The sequence below is a fragment of the Drosophila bipectinata genome, chromosome XR (genome assembly GCF_030179905.1).
Source record: "Drosophila bipectinata strain 14024-0381.07 chromosome XR, DbipHiC1v2, whole genome shotgun sequence".
Taxonomy (NCBI): Eukaryota; Metazoa; Arthropoda; class Insecta; order Diptera; family Drosophilidae; genus Drosophila; species Drosophila bipectinata.
Window position 1 is genome coordinate 23,204,333 of NC_091735.1, and position 15,401 is coordinate 23,219,733.

The window sequence follows — 15,401 nt, forward strand, 5'->3', positions numbered from 1 at the left end:
TAATACAATAGTTAACTAGAGAATTAAGAAAAAATATTTAATATTTAATAAAATATATATTATTTATTTAATTATAAATCAAACATAGGAAACCAAGTAGTTTCTTTGAGAATATTAAAAATATTAAAAAGTAAACAAGAAAAACTTGGTGATAAAGTTACTATTTTGTTAAATGTTTATAGTATTTATAAAAAAAATTAATAAAGATTTTCTTGATTTTTAGATAGTTTTTAGTACCGATTTTTCTTCATACAAAAATTAAAATAAGGAAAACAATATTAAAAATATTTTCATAGCTAAGAAAAATACCATAAATATGAATATCTTCATCAAAAGAAATATCTACAATTATTAAAAATTCCTAAACATACATGTACATATTAAAAATTTATAACAAAACAAAATAAAAAATAACCCCCTTAAACAATATACAATTATTAATAAATAAGAGTATAAAAAGATTCGACTCTTAAGCCAGATTTCACCTGCATTGTTCAAAAGCGACACATTTTGTTTGGAAAATTCTCATCAGCCGAGACAACACGACACAAAAGACACAAAAAACAAAAACAACACAAAAGCACCAAAAGGGAAGCAAAGTCTCATTTCACAAACAAATTTATACACAAATAAGAAACTAAAAAAAAAATTAACAAAATAAAACAAGCGGGAAATAATAAAGAAAAGCCAGCAGAAAAAGTCAAGAAATATTTGCATGAAAACAGTTGCCAAATTAAAAACAAAAACAGGGGAGCAAGAAATTACAAAAAAAAAAAAAATAGTTAAAGAAAGTACAGATAAAAATAAAAAGTTGTGATTTATTAAAGGTTTGTTGATTAATAACTTTGACAGAAAAAAAAATTATTTATGATTTCAAGTGAGATTTTAATTAAATTTTTGTAGAATTTGAAAGTAAAATGGTTTTAAAACTAAACTTAAAATTTAGAGAAAAAAAAATAAAATATAAATAAAATTTAAATAAGTTTTAAAAAGGTTTCTTTTTTTTTAATTTAGAGTAAAATAAACCAAGAATATCACTCTTTTCACAAGTTAAGCCATTTCTTTTAGTTTAATAATTTAATAAAATATTTACAAGCTCTAAAAATAATTGTAGATAATTTTACAAGAAAGTGCACTCAACTTTTTCTTAGTGTAACCATCTTAAGATCTGATCAAGACGACGCACTTTTGATTTCTTTTGGATTTTTTTTTTTTTGGGCGGGCCAGAAACAGAAACAGATTTTACAGCCAAGCGCCTCTGGCAGAAGCAACAACAAACAACAACCATCTGGCTATTATAACAGCCACAACAACAACAAGAAAAAGAAGAAGAAGAAAACCAGCCAAGAAAAGTAAGTTACTAAGTCGAAATTGGCTTATAACGGGACGCACTTTCACTTAAAAATCAGCTGCAAGATTGAAACTCTCTTTCAATTTTTTTCGCCATTTTTTTTGTTGCTTTTATTGTTTTTTAAATTTTTTAGTCAGCAATTTTTAGCAAATTATTATTATTTTTTAATGCAAAAAATATGCAAATATAATGCCCTAAAAAAAAGGGGAGTGGCACGGATATACTTAATAATTTTCATAAATTTCAGAGTAAGTTTTTGGAAAAAATTTTGCAAAATGTAAGCTACAATAACTTTCAATAACAAAATGATATAATTTTTTAATTGCTTATTTTTATTATTTTCTTTAATATTTATTACCACTTAATAGATGCCGTTACAAATTGGAAAATGTTAATAGGCCAACGATCTCCGATATTGGCTTTTATTATGCAACAATTCAGTAGCATGACAAAAACTAAAAAAATCAAACAAAAAACAAATAAACGAGTCATTTACTGTTTTTTTGTTTTTAACGACGCTTTTACTTTTGTTTTTGTTTGTTGTTGCTTTTTTTTCTACATTAATTAATTATGTCTGGTAGTGGTTTTCCAATTATGACAGCTATTGGTAAGTGGAAAGCCGTTTAAACCAAGTTACCAAAAATAAAACATTGACAGAAAAAAAAAAAAATTAAATAAATCATTTAAGCCAAAAAAAGAAAACCAAAAGTTAACAAATTTTTGGATTTTGGACTTTTTAAGAATTTGTATCATGGCTTGGAATTTTGAAAGCCAACAAAAAATGGTAAAAAGCGGGCTAAGGTATGCATGGGAGTATGGAGTGTGTTGCTCGGGGCCCTCTAGGCTTTTGGAGATATTTTTTTTTTTGGCCATTGTCTGGACAAGGCCGAAACAATGCACTTTTTAAAGCTTTTAGAGAGCTCCAAAAATCAAAAGAATTGTCTACCAGTTGAGGACTTGATGGTCCATCAATCAAATTATAGATTCTGCGCTGTCCTAATAACAAAATATATTGTTAAAAAAAAAACTATATTTTTTAAGATTTTTGTATAGTTTTTTTTTTTTGAAAAAATGGAGAAATCAATACCAGATATTAATCCTGTCGAAGGTATTATCGTTCTTAATAATAATTTGAAACGATATCTTAAAGGGCTTATGAAAAGAATGAATTTTATTTTATGAATTTCATAGGATCTTCACAGAAAAGAAAATACTGCCTAGACTGATGAATATTTATCTGGGAATATACATATATCCTTTGCTTAAAAACAATACTTTTAAGTATTTATCGTTTAATTTTCTATCGATTTTCATTAAAACTTCATCAATAAATATTTTTAAGAATTTATTGATGAAAATAATGACAAGAATCCATGAGAAAGCAAGTAGAGGATCGGGGTCGATATTAATTCCATCCTTAGGGAGGTTTAATTTTTCTATCGATTTGCATAAAAGCTTAGAAATAAATATTTTATAGATTTATACAGGAAAGTAAATATTGTATAGATAGATGGCTATACATTTTTGTAAATGTATTAACTCTATCTATAAAGATGTTACCTTTAAGATTTCCTATGGGTTTTCATCAAAAATTGATTACAAAATCTTTTTCAAATTTTTTTTCAAATTTTTCATGTGGGCTTTCCTGTAATCTTTGAAAAATAAAGAAATCTTTAGGAATTAGATACCCTTTATTCTTCTTCCCAAATTTATTCTTAAATACTCCTTATTTATTTATTTGTTAAATTTTTCACCAAACCTCCCCCTCTTAATTCCCTCCCTAAGTTCAGAAATACTGTCATACCTTATTGACCCACAAAACCCCCGATTAAAGTTCCCGATTAATTTGTATCTAAAGCTCTCTAATTAATGCCTGAGAATGCACTTCCTGCACTGGCCAGGTAAATAAATGGCCATCTAATTGATTTGAACTCACCTGGCTGTTACTGCAATAATAAATGTCCGACATCCTGGATGGGTTATGGCTTTTTTTTCACTTTAGGCCTTCCAGGTGCTACACCTCCTTCTCCGCCAGCTCTATATATTGCTGGGAATTTTTTTTCACAATTTCAAATATTCTTTTTCTAATTTTCCTTTTTTTTTTCTATTTATTTTTGTTGTAGTTGCTGTTGTAACTAAGGCAGCATGACCGCCGCCAGGTGATCCGTACGACAGGTGAGTGCAAGGTGAGCTTGCCACCTGTTTTTCTTAAACAATTTTTTTTCTTCTTATAATTTTTTTTATTATTATTATTTTTTTTTCTTTTCTTAGAAGGAAAAAGTGTCACACAGCGCACTCTTTAGATTGAAATCGATAGGTAAGTTAACGTTGTTTATTGTTACGTTTTTCACGGATAAGATTTTCCGCATCTTTTTTTTACCCAAAAACAACAACAAAAAAAAAAGGCAAAATAATAATAGAAAAAAAAAAATATAAACAAAAAGCTATACACTTCACGCTCTGTGTTGCAGAACACACACGATTTTTCCCGCTCGCTTTTCCACAAAAACCGAGACTCGCGCAGCACACCTTTCTTTCAACTCGTCTCGACTTTCTGGTTGTCTCTCAGATCTCGCAAGTTTTCTTTCTTATGATCCGGAATCCGTTGTTGTAACCGTCTCGTACGAAGCCAACACGCAGACTAACTTGGCCAAAACCATCAGCAGGCCACAAAACCGCCAACCGCCGACTTCTTTTTTTTTTTTTCGCCGCAACGAAAGTTGTCGCAACCAGTTTTTTGGAGTCTTGGTTTTCAGTTTTCAGTTTTTGGTTTTCGGTTTTTTGAGTCTCTGGTGTACTATAGATGTTTTTTCCAAAAAATATTTCCCCTCTTTGGTGAGAGAGTTGGGTTTTTGCACCTTTAAGCCGGTAATTTATAAGCCGGAGAAGCAGTTTGCAGAAAACCGTCAACAGCTGGTCGCTCAGCTCTTAAGCTAGATCCTGGTCGTAATTTATCCAGTTTAAAGGGAAGAATAAATTAAGAATAACTTTTAGCATTAAACTATTCAAAAATTAAACTAATTTTTTAATATTTCTCAACAAAAATTCAGAAAAATTTAAAATAAGGTAATAAGATAATAATAAGGGGTAAACATAATATATTACTATATATTACTATTGCGTTATTTTTTGTCATGAAACCTTAAACCTTACTAAATTAAAATAATAAAATTTAAGAAATGTATATACATTTATCAACATTGAAAAAAAAACAACAAAAACCTTCAGATTAAACTAACCAAGTCACAAAAATTATTTCACTACACTTACTATAATCCAAAAACTGTACTCATTTAAATGAAAGACCTTAATAAAATATATAGTCGACTACCTTTAAAATATTCTACAAATATTTAAATAATTTTCTCATTCAAAACGACAAAAAAGAGGAAAAATAAACTGAAATGAACACAAATTATCCAAAATTATCCTATATTATTTTGATTAAAATAATAATTTAAATCAATTATAATGAAAATTTATAGCCTTTAAAAACTCTCATAAAAAACATAAAAACTCTCATTTTGTTAAAAATTAAAACATTTTCTTATTAAAAACCACAAAAAAAGAGTCATTTCGTTATAAAGAAATTCAAAAGAACCGCCAAACCCCCAACAGAGATGTAGTTAACAGTGCTGTTGTTGTGCTATGTTAGAGCTCTGTTAGAACAGCTGTTGGGGAATGTATTCGTATTACTTCGTTAGCCGTCAACTGATTTACGTCGTTTCTGTTTTGAAACTCTAATTTTAACTGATTTCTGTGGATATCCTGGATGTGAGGCAGGACCAGCCAGCGGAAGGATGGCACGAAATGTGCTCGCAAGCAGCCTACTCGGCGCTGGCTTCAGCATTATCTTTCAGGTGAGGAGCGATCGCTGACGACTGATTCGCTGATTCCCGGGAATTTCAACGATTGATGTGGCCATTACTCATATCTTGTATTTTTTGCAGATACTATGCCGCATCCTAACCTTTGGCATCAATGCCTATATCGTGCGGCATGTCGGCCGGGAGGTGCTGGGTATCATGAATGTGCGACTGCTGCTCCTCGAGAGCACCCTGCTCTTCCTGTCCCGCGAGGCCATCAACCGGGCCGCCTTGAGCGCCAATGCCCAGCAGGGTGATCGCTGCACCTGGGCCCAGCTCATCAATCAGATGTGGCTGACGTAAGGCAACCATAACTAAGACTTCACTGTGGTAATCTAGATGTATCTTTGCAGAGTACCCATTTGTGGTGTTTTGTGTGCTCCATGCCTGTACATCTGGCTCAACTGGCTGTCGGCGGTGGACAGCATTTACCTTAGTCAGTATGAGTTTGCCTGCTATGCGGTTGCCTTGTCCTGTGTCCTGGAACTGGTCGCCGAATCGGCCGTCTTTGTGGCCCAGGTCTTTTGTTTCGTCAAGCTAAAGATTCTCCTCAATACCCTTCACATCTTTGTGCGCTCCGCCATCTTCCTGTGGATCGTGACCGGGGACGGTAGTGCCGCCATTAATGCCTTCGCCATTGCCCAGCTGTCCAGTGCCGTGACCATTGTCGTCGGTCAGTATGGTTTCTTTTATTTCTATCTGAAGGGCTTCCAGGACTTTGTGGCCCAGCAGTCCCGAAAGAAGCCACCGGCTCCCAAGGCCTGGCAGTCCTCCCTCTACAACAACATGGACGATTTCCCCTTCAAGCGACTCCAGGACTTTCTGCCGTGTGTCCTTTTCAATCCGGCTGGAAAGACCTTCAACCGTGAACTCCAAACCCTGACCCTGAGCTTCGTAAAGCAGGGCGTACTGAAGCAGATCCTCACCGAGGGCGAGAAGTATGTGATGTCGGTGTCGCCGGTGCTGAGTTTCGGCGAGCAGGCCACCTACGATGTGGTCAACAATCTGGGCAGCATGGCCGCCCGCTTTATATTCCGGCCGATCGAGGACAGCTCCTACTTCTACTTCACCCAGACCCTCTCCCGGGACGTTAAGCTGGCCAAGCAGCCACCGGACATGGTCCGTCAGGCGGGCAGTGTCCTAAAGAACCTCCTCCTCGGCGTCAGCTCCATCGGCCTGATTGCCTTCACCTTTGGCCAGAGCTATTCCCGTCCCGTCCTCCTGCTCTATGGCGGCCCAGACTTTGTGGCCGGCGGACTGCCGCAGAGTCTGCTGCAGTGGCACTGCCTGGCCATCTATCTGCTGGCCGTAAATGGCATCAGCGAGGGCTACATGTTCGCCACAAACACCAGCAAGGACATCGACAAGTACAACTACCTGATGGCCATATTCTCGGTCAGCTTTCTGGTGCTCTCCTACATCCTCACGGGCATCTTTGGCCCGGTGGGCTTCATCTTTGCCAACTGTATCAACATGATGAGCCGCATCATGTACAGCACCCACTATATCCGGCAGCAGTATCGCATCTTGTCCCTGGATCCGTTGCAGGGTCTCTGGCCGGGCAAGCTCTTCGGTGGAACTCTGATTCTAGCTGGCATTGTTTGCTATTTGGTAAGATCCTTATGCCTCCAGATATATCTAATCCTGAATCCTAATCCCCTAATCTCATTTTAGTATCAAGATTCTGATCTGATGACCCATTTTGGAGTTGGTATCCTGGCTGGCATCGCTTGCCTTCTGGCCTGGGCCCTGGCCCATCGGGATCTGGTGCGTCTGGCCTGGCACTATGGCCGTCGCCTCAAGATCGACTAGCATGGACACTGCGATATGGTTCATGGCTTCCGCATCCCAAAGATCGTTTCTTCGTTTTAGTTAATTTCCTTCGCTTTCCTCAACGAAACGCACATATTTTTATAAATATCGGATGTATATACTTTAGTGGGTTTAATTTTTTTTTTAAGTGCAATTTAAATTAGGAATAATTCAAGTCTTGTTTTTAAAAATTATTTAAAATTCTAGTAAAAATTTTGTAATTTTTTTTTGGTATATATCCATTAACCCACTATAGTATACATCATTATATACACCTACATATATATTTATATATTTATATAGCTGACAAATTGTAAATTAATTCCGAAAATTAAGTTATGTACTTATTGTGTGTTGATAGGCTTCCAGTGCTTATTTAATAATTAAGACGTGCATTAAAAGACAACGATAAAGAATGTTCAACTTTCGAATGTTCACGTTTATTATCACTTATCACTAATATTAACAACCGTTAATGGTTAATGTTACAATTTATGCCTTAGGTTCATGAATAAATCTGAAAATTGCTGAAAATTCTTATTGGTTTTTTTTTAACAGTTTATTATATTTAAAGAAAAAAAAATTATCTCATAAAAACCATTAAAATTTAACTATTATCCATAAAATATTCATAATAGTTTAAATTTTTTTTAATATTTATAATTCATATTCAAAATATTCCTTAGAAGTTCTGGTTTTTTTTTAATCTTTCTATTAACCTATTTTTTTTTATTTTTTTTTTTCGAGAAAGAAGTCTCCTTAAATTTTATGTTTTTTAATAATTTTTAGTCTAATATTTATTCATAATTTTCCATTTAATCATCATTATATTAAAATTATTTAAATATTTTAAATAAATGGTCTTTTTTTAAATCTTTAAATGGAAAAACTTATTTATTTTTATTTTTAAAGAAATCCTACTATATGTGCTTTTTAAATATATTTATGAATAAAAAACTTGCTATTCTAAAAAATACATTAAAGCTTTGTATTATTTATTTTAAAATTGATTGAAAATTATGTATTGAAATCTTATTTCATTAACATTAAACCCATGCCTTAGTTAATGAATAAATCTGAACATGATTATATTCTCTTAAAAATTTTAATTAGGGTATTTTTTAAAAGACATTTTCCAAATTCTTATGTTTTTGAATAACTTGGGCTTATTGGTTTAATTAAATTAATTATTAATTTTATTCATTTATCATATTGATGTAAAAAATATGCTTTTTTTTTAAAACAATCCTAAATTGCGAAAAATTTATAGATAAATATATATTTTTTTTAACTTTAATTTGTCCCCCAAAATTGTATTTTTATAAATCACATTGTTAAGATTTTGTCATAATTTGGCAAAGCACCTACTTATACATAGATATATTTTCTTGTTCCGATTTTTATTTAAGAAAAACATCATAAAAAAAAATAAGGTCATTGCCAACAGAAGACTATATTTTTAATGGTTTATCCATTCCATTTCATTTTTCCTTTAGATTTGTACAATAATATGTAAGACCTCATGTAAAGTTCAAAATTCCTGGAAAAAACGTGGTTTCTGGGCAGACATTTTGTAAAATTGGGAATTGCGATTTAAAATTTACGAAATTCGAGGAAAAAGTTTTCTGCACATAGAATACCAAAGCGTGCCGAAAAATACCCTAACGCCTACGACATTTCCCCAAGGCAACTATCGATGACTACCTATTTTGAGTTTTTTCAATGAGCCGGAAATTAAAAATGTTCAAAAAATAATTCATTTAATTAATAAAACTAGCTTCAAAAATAATTAAGAAAGGTAGGAAAAATAATAAAACACATAATTTCATTAAATTAAGTGGTTTTTTTAGTATTTGAAAATACGAAAAAATATCGATAGACCGATAATTGTTGGCTGGTATTTAATTAAGCGGTGAGTGGTCACACTAGGCAACCGAGCGCCAAGCAACAGATTCGTTTGTTCTTTTTTTGCTTTCGCACATTCAGTGGAAAACTGATCCCGATGAAACGCACCAAAGACGAGGAAATTGCCTCAGTGCCGGCCCATTCCACGGGCCAACAATCCAGTGCCGGAAACAACGGCACCGACGCCTCCACACCGATTGCCGGTGTGGTGGCCACCACTGGTCCGGTTGCATCCACTTCGATGGCGTCGACAGCAGCAGCCGCCGCTGTTCGCACAACAGGACGCGTTAAGGTAAGACTATACATGGCTTATGGTTGCCAAAACCAGGTGATCTCTAAACTCATGCACTTTTGTGACCTTCTCACTTCCCAGAAACCGAAACAAGTCTATGATCCGTCAGACAATTATGTCTCGCGGAACCGAAGCTCTCTGGCCGCTGCTGGAACTTCTTCGGTACCAACCATACCCACAACCATAGTCACATCGCAGCCCAATGTGCAGGCTAGCAAAGATTCCAGTGACGGAGATTCAAATACCAGCCTGACTGGAGCTTCAGAGCAGCAAAAACAGACGGCCATACAGCCGCCATTATCGCCACTGCTGGTGCCGTTGATGCCGTTGACGGCCCATCTACATCCTCAGCCGTCGGCCAAGTCGCAGCCATCGGCGGCGTCGGGAAATCGCAGCTTCGACACGTGCCAGAAGTGCACCCAAAGCGAGCCAAAGCGTGGCTCCGGACACAAGAGTAACTTCCTCACATGCAAGAGTTGCTCCATGAAATGTAAGTATTAGTTTTATAATTCTAAGAATTTGAGAAAATTTTCGGCGACGCCGAAAGTTCTTCTTCTTCTTCTTCTGTGCTTCTTCTTGCTACTTTTTAGAAGCTGCCCCTTTTTCGGTCCTCCTCTTTGGTGGACATCTTCTTTGAACTTTGATATTTTTTTTTTTTTTTTGTTTTTGAAAGAAAAGTAGGCTTTTAATTTTAATTTTTAATGAAGTTTGGAGTTGAGTTGAGATCCCCGGACAAGGCAAGACCTAAAAACTGAATTTCCAAAAATAAATTTTCACCAAAAATTCAAAATTGTAACCCCTTCCCATCCAATTTAGGGCACTTTCCCTGCCTGCCTGTGGTCTTCACCAATCTGACCACCGCCCGCAAGAAGTTCAAGTGCGAGAAGTGCCGCCACTGCCAGTTGTGCGGCCAAAAGGACCAGAATTTGATCATTTGCAGCGTCTGTGTGGACGCCATTCATCCCGATTGTCACGATCCGCCGCTAGAGAACCTCAACATGGATGAGATGGATCCGAATTGGAAGTGTTCCCGCTGCCAGGCTGGCTCGTCCGAGCGCCCGGCTTCAGTATCAAAGAAGTCCAATGCCGGACGCAAGAAGCGTGTATCATCCGAGCCCACCAAGGGCAGCAAGACTGAAAAGATGGCCAAGCTGGAGCCAAAGAACGATGAGTCGGGAAAAGAAGAGCCTCCAAAGAAGGAGAAATCGAAGAAAAAGGAGTCCAGGGTTGACACTTGGATGAGGAATTTAGATATGGATATAAATGAACTAAATTCGAAAGAATCAAAAGAAAAGGCCAGGGATGAGGAACTTCCCATGATTGAAAAGATTAAGAACGAGGAATCTAAGAAAGAAAACGAGGAGCCTCGAAATGAAAATCCTCCAGATGAGCAGCCCAAGGAGAACACTGCCGTGGAAGAGCAGAAGGAGAAACCTGCCGAGAAGGAGGAGGAGGAGCAGGACAAGGAGGCTGAACAGCCAGAACAGGCCAGTCCTGAAAATAACGAAATAGAAATCAAGCAGGAGTTCATGTCATCCGGAGAGGATGACGAAGATTCAGATGAGCCCCACGACGAAGACGAGGACAGGAACATGGACCTGCTGCTGGAGCAGCTCCTTGACCAACAACAACATCAGAATGATGATCAGGCTGCTGACCAGGCCCAGCCCCTGCTCGAGTTCTCAGACGATGGCGCCGAGCCCGCCATTGAATTCCCAGACGATGGTCCCGAGCCCACCATCGAATTCCCGGAAGTTAAGACCCCGGTACGCAACCAAGAACCACCGAATGTTCGCTCATCAACACCGTTGGCTCCAGTTCCGTCTAATCCGCTGGCATTGGTGCGACCAACTCTGTATAATCCGCCGACTTTGTTGGGCGATATGCGCAACATACCGGTTTCTGCATGGACCGTGGATCAGGTGGTTAGCTATGTGGGCCGTCACTATCCGCAGGAGGCAGATGCCTTTCGCTGTCAGGACATTGATGGCGCCTCGCTGCTCCTACTGAACCGAGCCGATGTACTCCACGGATTTGGACTGAAGCTAGGACGGGCGCTGCGCGTCTTTGAATTGGTCCTGACCCTGCAGAACGGCAGCGAGGATGTGCGTCTAAGCTGGCACGACTAGAATTACCAGTGCCGGTCGCCCTAATTCGGATCCCTCCATTGCTAGCAATTAATTTAGAAGTAATTTTTTGTTTTTTTTTTTGTTTTTTCGAATCCAAATACTCTAAACTCGCGAAAATGACGAATGCTTATATTAAGTTATTGAAATGTCTTTATTTTTTTTTTATTTTTTATTAATCATTTAACCAAACCCACAAGGGAGAAACACATGAAGTCTTTAAACATTTAAATGTTTTTGAAATATTTTAATTTGTTAATTTTAATTCCAAAAAAAAAAAAAAAGAAAAACAACGAAAAAATTACTCATCAATGGGTAGACAAAAAAAAAAAAAAAAAACTTAATATGAGCACACACTTCGTCACTGAAAAAAAAAAATACAAACCAAAATTGGCTGTAAAATGAACTACTTTAAGTTACTTGTTAACTACACCGATACCTACCGATACTACAACTACACACACACTTCAGGAGATATAATTATAATTAAAATTAAAAAAAAAAAAAAAAAAAAAAACAAAAAAAAAACGAAAAGCTTTATATTAAAAATGGAATATAAATATAAGCTAAGTGCCATTTTTTGTTTATAGAATTTAAAAAGACTTTAGTTTAAAATACTTTGTGTTCTTATCATTAAAAATATTATCATTAACTTACCATTATCCCAAAAAGAAGTCCCAAAGGGAGATATCGGAAAAACAACATCAACATTTTCGATTTAAATGTGTAACCAATGCAAGTCAGCATTGAAATGTATTATTTATTTTTTTATTTTGTTTTTTATTTTCCTTACTATCTTGAATGTTAAATAAAATATATCACTGAAAAATCAAAACAAAAAGAAATATTATTTGGGTGTGGGGTTTGGAAATATGGTTGAAGAAATTGTTCAAATATAAGGCACTTCTTTGAGCAGCTTTCGTCACTAAAACAATAACATATATGGGTGTAAAAAAATAAGCTTAGGCTTTGTATTTAAAATAGAATTATAAATATAGACTATTAGGTCTCTTTTTTGAGAATCGGATGAGAATTGGGAGAGATATAGCCATCACAGCGAGCCCTATAGGGGAAACGAGCATTTCCAAGGGGTCCGTCCCATCAGGAAAAATGGACAAAAAGTGGAAAAAATATTTTGTCTCTGGGTTTTGATGCAGAATGGTAGCAAATCGATCTAGAAATCGTTTAAGGTACTCCGCTTGCGAATCGGATGGGAATTGGGGAAGATATAGCCATCACCGTGGACCCTATAGGAAAAAACCGCATTTCCAAGGGGTCCCCTCAGGAAAAATGGAAAAAAAATGGGAAAAATATTTCGTCTCGGGATTTGGATGCAGAATGATAGCAAATCGATCTAGAAATCGTTTAAGGTACTCCGCTTGAGGATCGGATGAGAATTGGGGAAGATATAGCCATCACCGTGGACCCTATAGGAAAAAACCGCATTTCCAAGGGGTCCCCTCAGGAAAAATGGACAAAAAATGGAAAAAATATTTCGTCTCGGGATTTTGATGCAGAATGATAGCAAATCGATTCAGAAATCGTTTAAGGTACTCCGCTTGAGGATCGGATGAGAATTGGGGAAGATATAGCCATCGCAATGGGCCCTATAGGGGAAAACCGCATTTCCAAGGGGTCCCCTCAGGAAAAATGGACAAAAAATGGGAAAAATATTTCGTCTCGGGATTTTGATGCAGAATGGTAGCAAATCGATCTAGAAATCGTTTAAGGTACTCCGCTTGCGAATCGGATGGGAATTGGGGAAGATATAGCCATCGCAATGGGCCCTATAGGGGAAAAACGCATTTCCAAGGAAAAATGGACAAAAAATGGGAAAAATATTTCGTCTCGGGATTTTGATGCAGAATGATAGCAAATCGATCTAGAAATCGTTTAAGGTACTCCGCTTAAGGATTGGATGAGAATTAAGGAAGATATAGCCATCACAGTGGGCCCTAAGGGGAAAACCGCATTTCCAAGGGGTCCCCTCAGGAAAAATGGACATAAAATGGAAAACATATTTCGTCTCGGGATTTTGATGCAGAATGATAGCAAATCGATATAGAAATCGTTTAAGATACTCCGCTTGAGGATCGGATGAGAATTGGGGAAGATATAGCCATCGCAATGGGCCCTATAGGGGAAAACCGCATTTCCAAGGGGTCCCCTCAGGAAAAATGGACAAAAAATGGAAAAAATATTTCGTCTCGTGATTTTGATGCAGAATGATAGCAAATCGATATAGAAATCGTTTAAGATACTCCGCTTGAGGATCGGATGAGAATTGGGGAAGATATAGCCATCGCAATGGGCCCTATAGGGGAAAACCGCATTTCCAAGGGGTCCCCTCAGGAAAAATGGACATAAAATGGAAAAAATATTTCGTCTCGGGATTTTGATGCAGAATGATAGCAAATCGATTCAGAAATCGTTTAAGGTACTCCGCTTGAGGATCGGATGAGAATTGGGGAAGATATAGCCATCGCAATGGGCCCTATAGGGGAAAACCGCATTTCCAAGGGGTCCCTCAGGAAAAATGGACAAAAAATGGAAAAAATATTTCGTCTCGGGATTTTGATGCAGAATGATAGCAAATCGATCTAGAAATCGTTTAAGGTACTCCGCTTAAGGATTGGATGAGAATTAAGGAAGATATAGCCATCGCAATGGGCCCTATAGGGGAAAACCGCATTTCCAAGGGGTCCCCTCAGGAAAAATGGACAAAAAATGGAAAAAAATATTTTGTCTCGGGATTTTGATGCAGAATGGTAGCAAATCGATCTAGAAATCGATTAACGTACTCCGCTTGAGGATCAGATGAGAATTGGGGAAGATATAGCCATCACCGTGGACCCTATAGGAAAAAACCGCATTTCCAAGGGGTCCCCTCAGGAAAAATGGACAAAAAATGGGAAAAATATTTCGTCTCGGGATTTTGATGCAGAATGGTAGCGAATCGATCTAGAAATCGTTTAAGATACTCCGCTTGAGGATCGGATGAGAATTGGGGAAGATATAGCCATCGCAATGGGCCCTATAGGGGAAAACCGCATTTCCAAGGGGTCCCCTCAGGAAAAATGGACATAAAATGGAAAAAATATTTCGTCTCGGGATTTTGATGCAGAATGATAGCAAATCGATTCAGAAATCGTTTAAGGTACTCCGCTTGAGGATCGGATGAGAATTGGGGAAGATATAGCCATCGCAATGGGCCCTATAGGGGAAAACCGCATTTCCAAGGGGTCCCCTCAGGAAAAATGGACATAAAATGGAAAACATATTTCGTCTCGGGATTTTGATGCAGAATGATAGCAAATCGATATAGAAATCGTTTAAGATACTCCGCTTGAGGATCGGATGAGAATTGGGGAAGATATAGCCATCGCAATGGGCCCTATAGGGGAAAACCGCATTTCCAAGGGGTCCCCTCAGGAAAAATGGACAAAAAATGGAAAAAAATATTTTGTCTCGGGATTTTGATGCAGAATGGTAGCAAATCGATCTAGAAATCGATTAACGTACTCCGCTTGAGGATCAGATGAGAATTGGGGAAGATATAGCCATCACCGTGGACCCTATAGGAAAAAACCGCATTTCCAAGGGGTCCCCTCAGGAAAAATGGACAAAAAATGGGAAAAATATTTCGTCTCGGGATTTCGATGCAGAATGATAGCAAATCGATCTAGAAATCGTTTAAGGTACCCCGCTTGAGGATCGGATGAGAATTGGGGAAGATATAGCCATCGCAATGGGCCCTATAGGGGAAAACCGCATTTCCAAGGGGTCCCCTCAGGAAAAATGGACAAAAAATGGAAAAAAATATTTTGTCTCGGGATTTTGATGCAGAATGGTAGCAAATCGATCTAGAAATCGATTAACGTACTCCGCTTGAGGATCAGATGAGAATTGGGGAAGATATAGCCATCACCGTGGACCCTATAGGAAAAAACCGCATTTCCAAGGGGTCCCCTCAGGAAAAATGGACAAAAAATGGGAAAAATATTTCGTCTCGGGATTTTGATGCAGAATGGTAGCGAATCGATCTAGAA

General features: G+C 37.0%; 3 protein-coding genes across 3 annotated transcripts in view; 2 read left to right on the plus strand and 1 right to left on the minus strand.

Annotated features, from left to right (window-relative positions):
* LOC108120020 (uncharacterized) overlaps positions 1-4,004 on the minus strand; it is a 30,163-nt gene extending 26,159 nt beyond the window's left edge. Inside the window, exon 1 of the mRNA XM_043212893.2 lies at positions 3,288-4,004. Coding sequence (XP_043068828.1) covers positions 3,288-3,320 — 33 coding nt within the window. The 5' untranslated portion in view covers positions 3,321-4,004. The remainder of the gene's footprint in view (positions 1-3,287) is intronic.
* Positions 4,005-5,046: 1,042 nt separating this feature from the next.
* Positions 5,047-7,563, plus strand: LOC108129881 (man(5)GlcNAc(2)-PP-dolichol translocation protein RFT1). Its single transcript, XM_017248171.3, has 4 exons — positions 5,047-5,211; positions 5,302-5,516; positions 5,571-6,828; positions 6,892-7,563. The coding sequence occupies exons 1-4, from the start codon at positions 5,152-5,154 to the stop codon at positions 7,027-7,029; spliced, it is 1,671 nt and encodes a 556-aa protein (XP_017103660.2). The 5' UTR covers positions 5,047-5,151; the 3' UTR covers positions 7,030-7,563.
* A 1,393-nt stretch (positions 7,564-8,956) lies between these two features.
* Positions 8,957-11,886, plus strand: Lint-O (L(3)mbt interactor in ovarian somatic cells). The gene is made up of 3 exons (XM_017248158.3): positions 8,957-9,226; positions 9,308-9,716; positions 10,043-11,886. The coding sequence occupies exons 1-3, from the start codon at positions 9,032-9,034 to the stop codon at positions 11,353-11,355; spliced, it is 1,917 nt and encodes a 638-aa protein (XP_017103647.2). The 5' UTR covers positions 8,957-9,031; the 3' UTR covers positions 11,356-11,886.
* Positions 11,887-15,401: the final 3,515 nt, after the last annotated feature.

Excerpts from the sequence above, each read along its gene's own strand:
- Lint-O (XM_017248158.3), top strand. The coding sequence starts at position 9,032 with ATGAAACGCACCAAAGACGAGGAAATTGCCTCAGTGCCGGCCCATTCC. Across the intron at positions 9,227-9,307 it reads GCACAACAGGACGCGTTAAG|AAACCGAAACAAGTCTATGA; the intron begins GTAAGACTATAC and ends CTCACTTCCCAG. Across the intron at positions 9,717-10,042 it reads CAAGAGTTGCTCCATGAAAT|GGCACTTTCCCTGCCTGCCT; the intron begins GTAAGTATTAGT and ends CATCCAATTTAG.
- LOC108129881 (XM_017248171.3), top strand. The coding sequence starts at position 5,152 with ATGGCACGAAATGTGCTCGCAAGCAGCCTACTCGGCGCTGGCTTCAGC. Across the intron at positions 5,212-5,301 it reads GCTTCAGCATTATCTTTCAG|ATACTATGCCGCATCCTAAC; the intron begins GTGAGGAGCGAT and ends TATTTTTTGCAG. Across the intron at positions 5,517-5,570 it reads ATCAATCAGATGTGGCTGAC|AGTACCCATTTGTGGTGTTT; the intron begins GTAAGGCAACCA and ends GTATCTTTGCAG.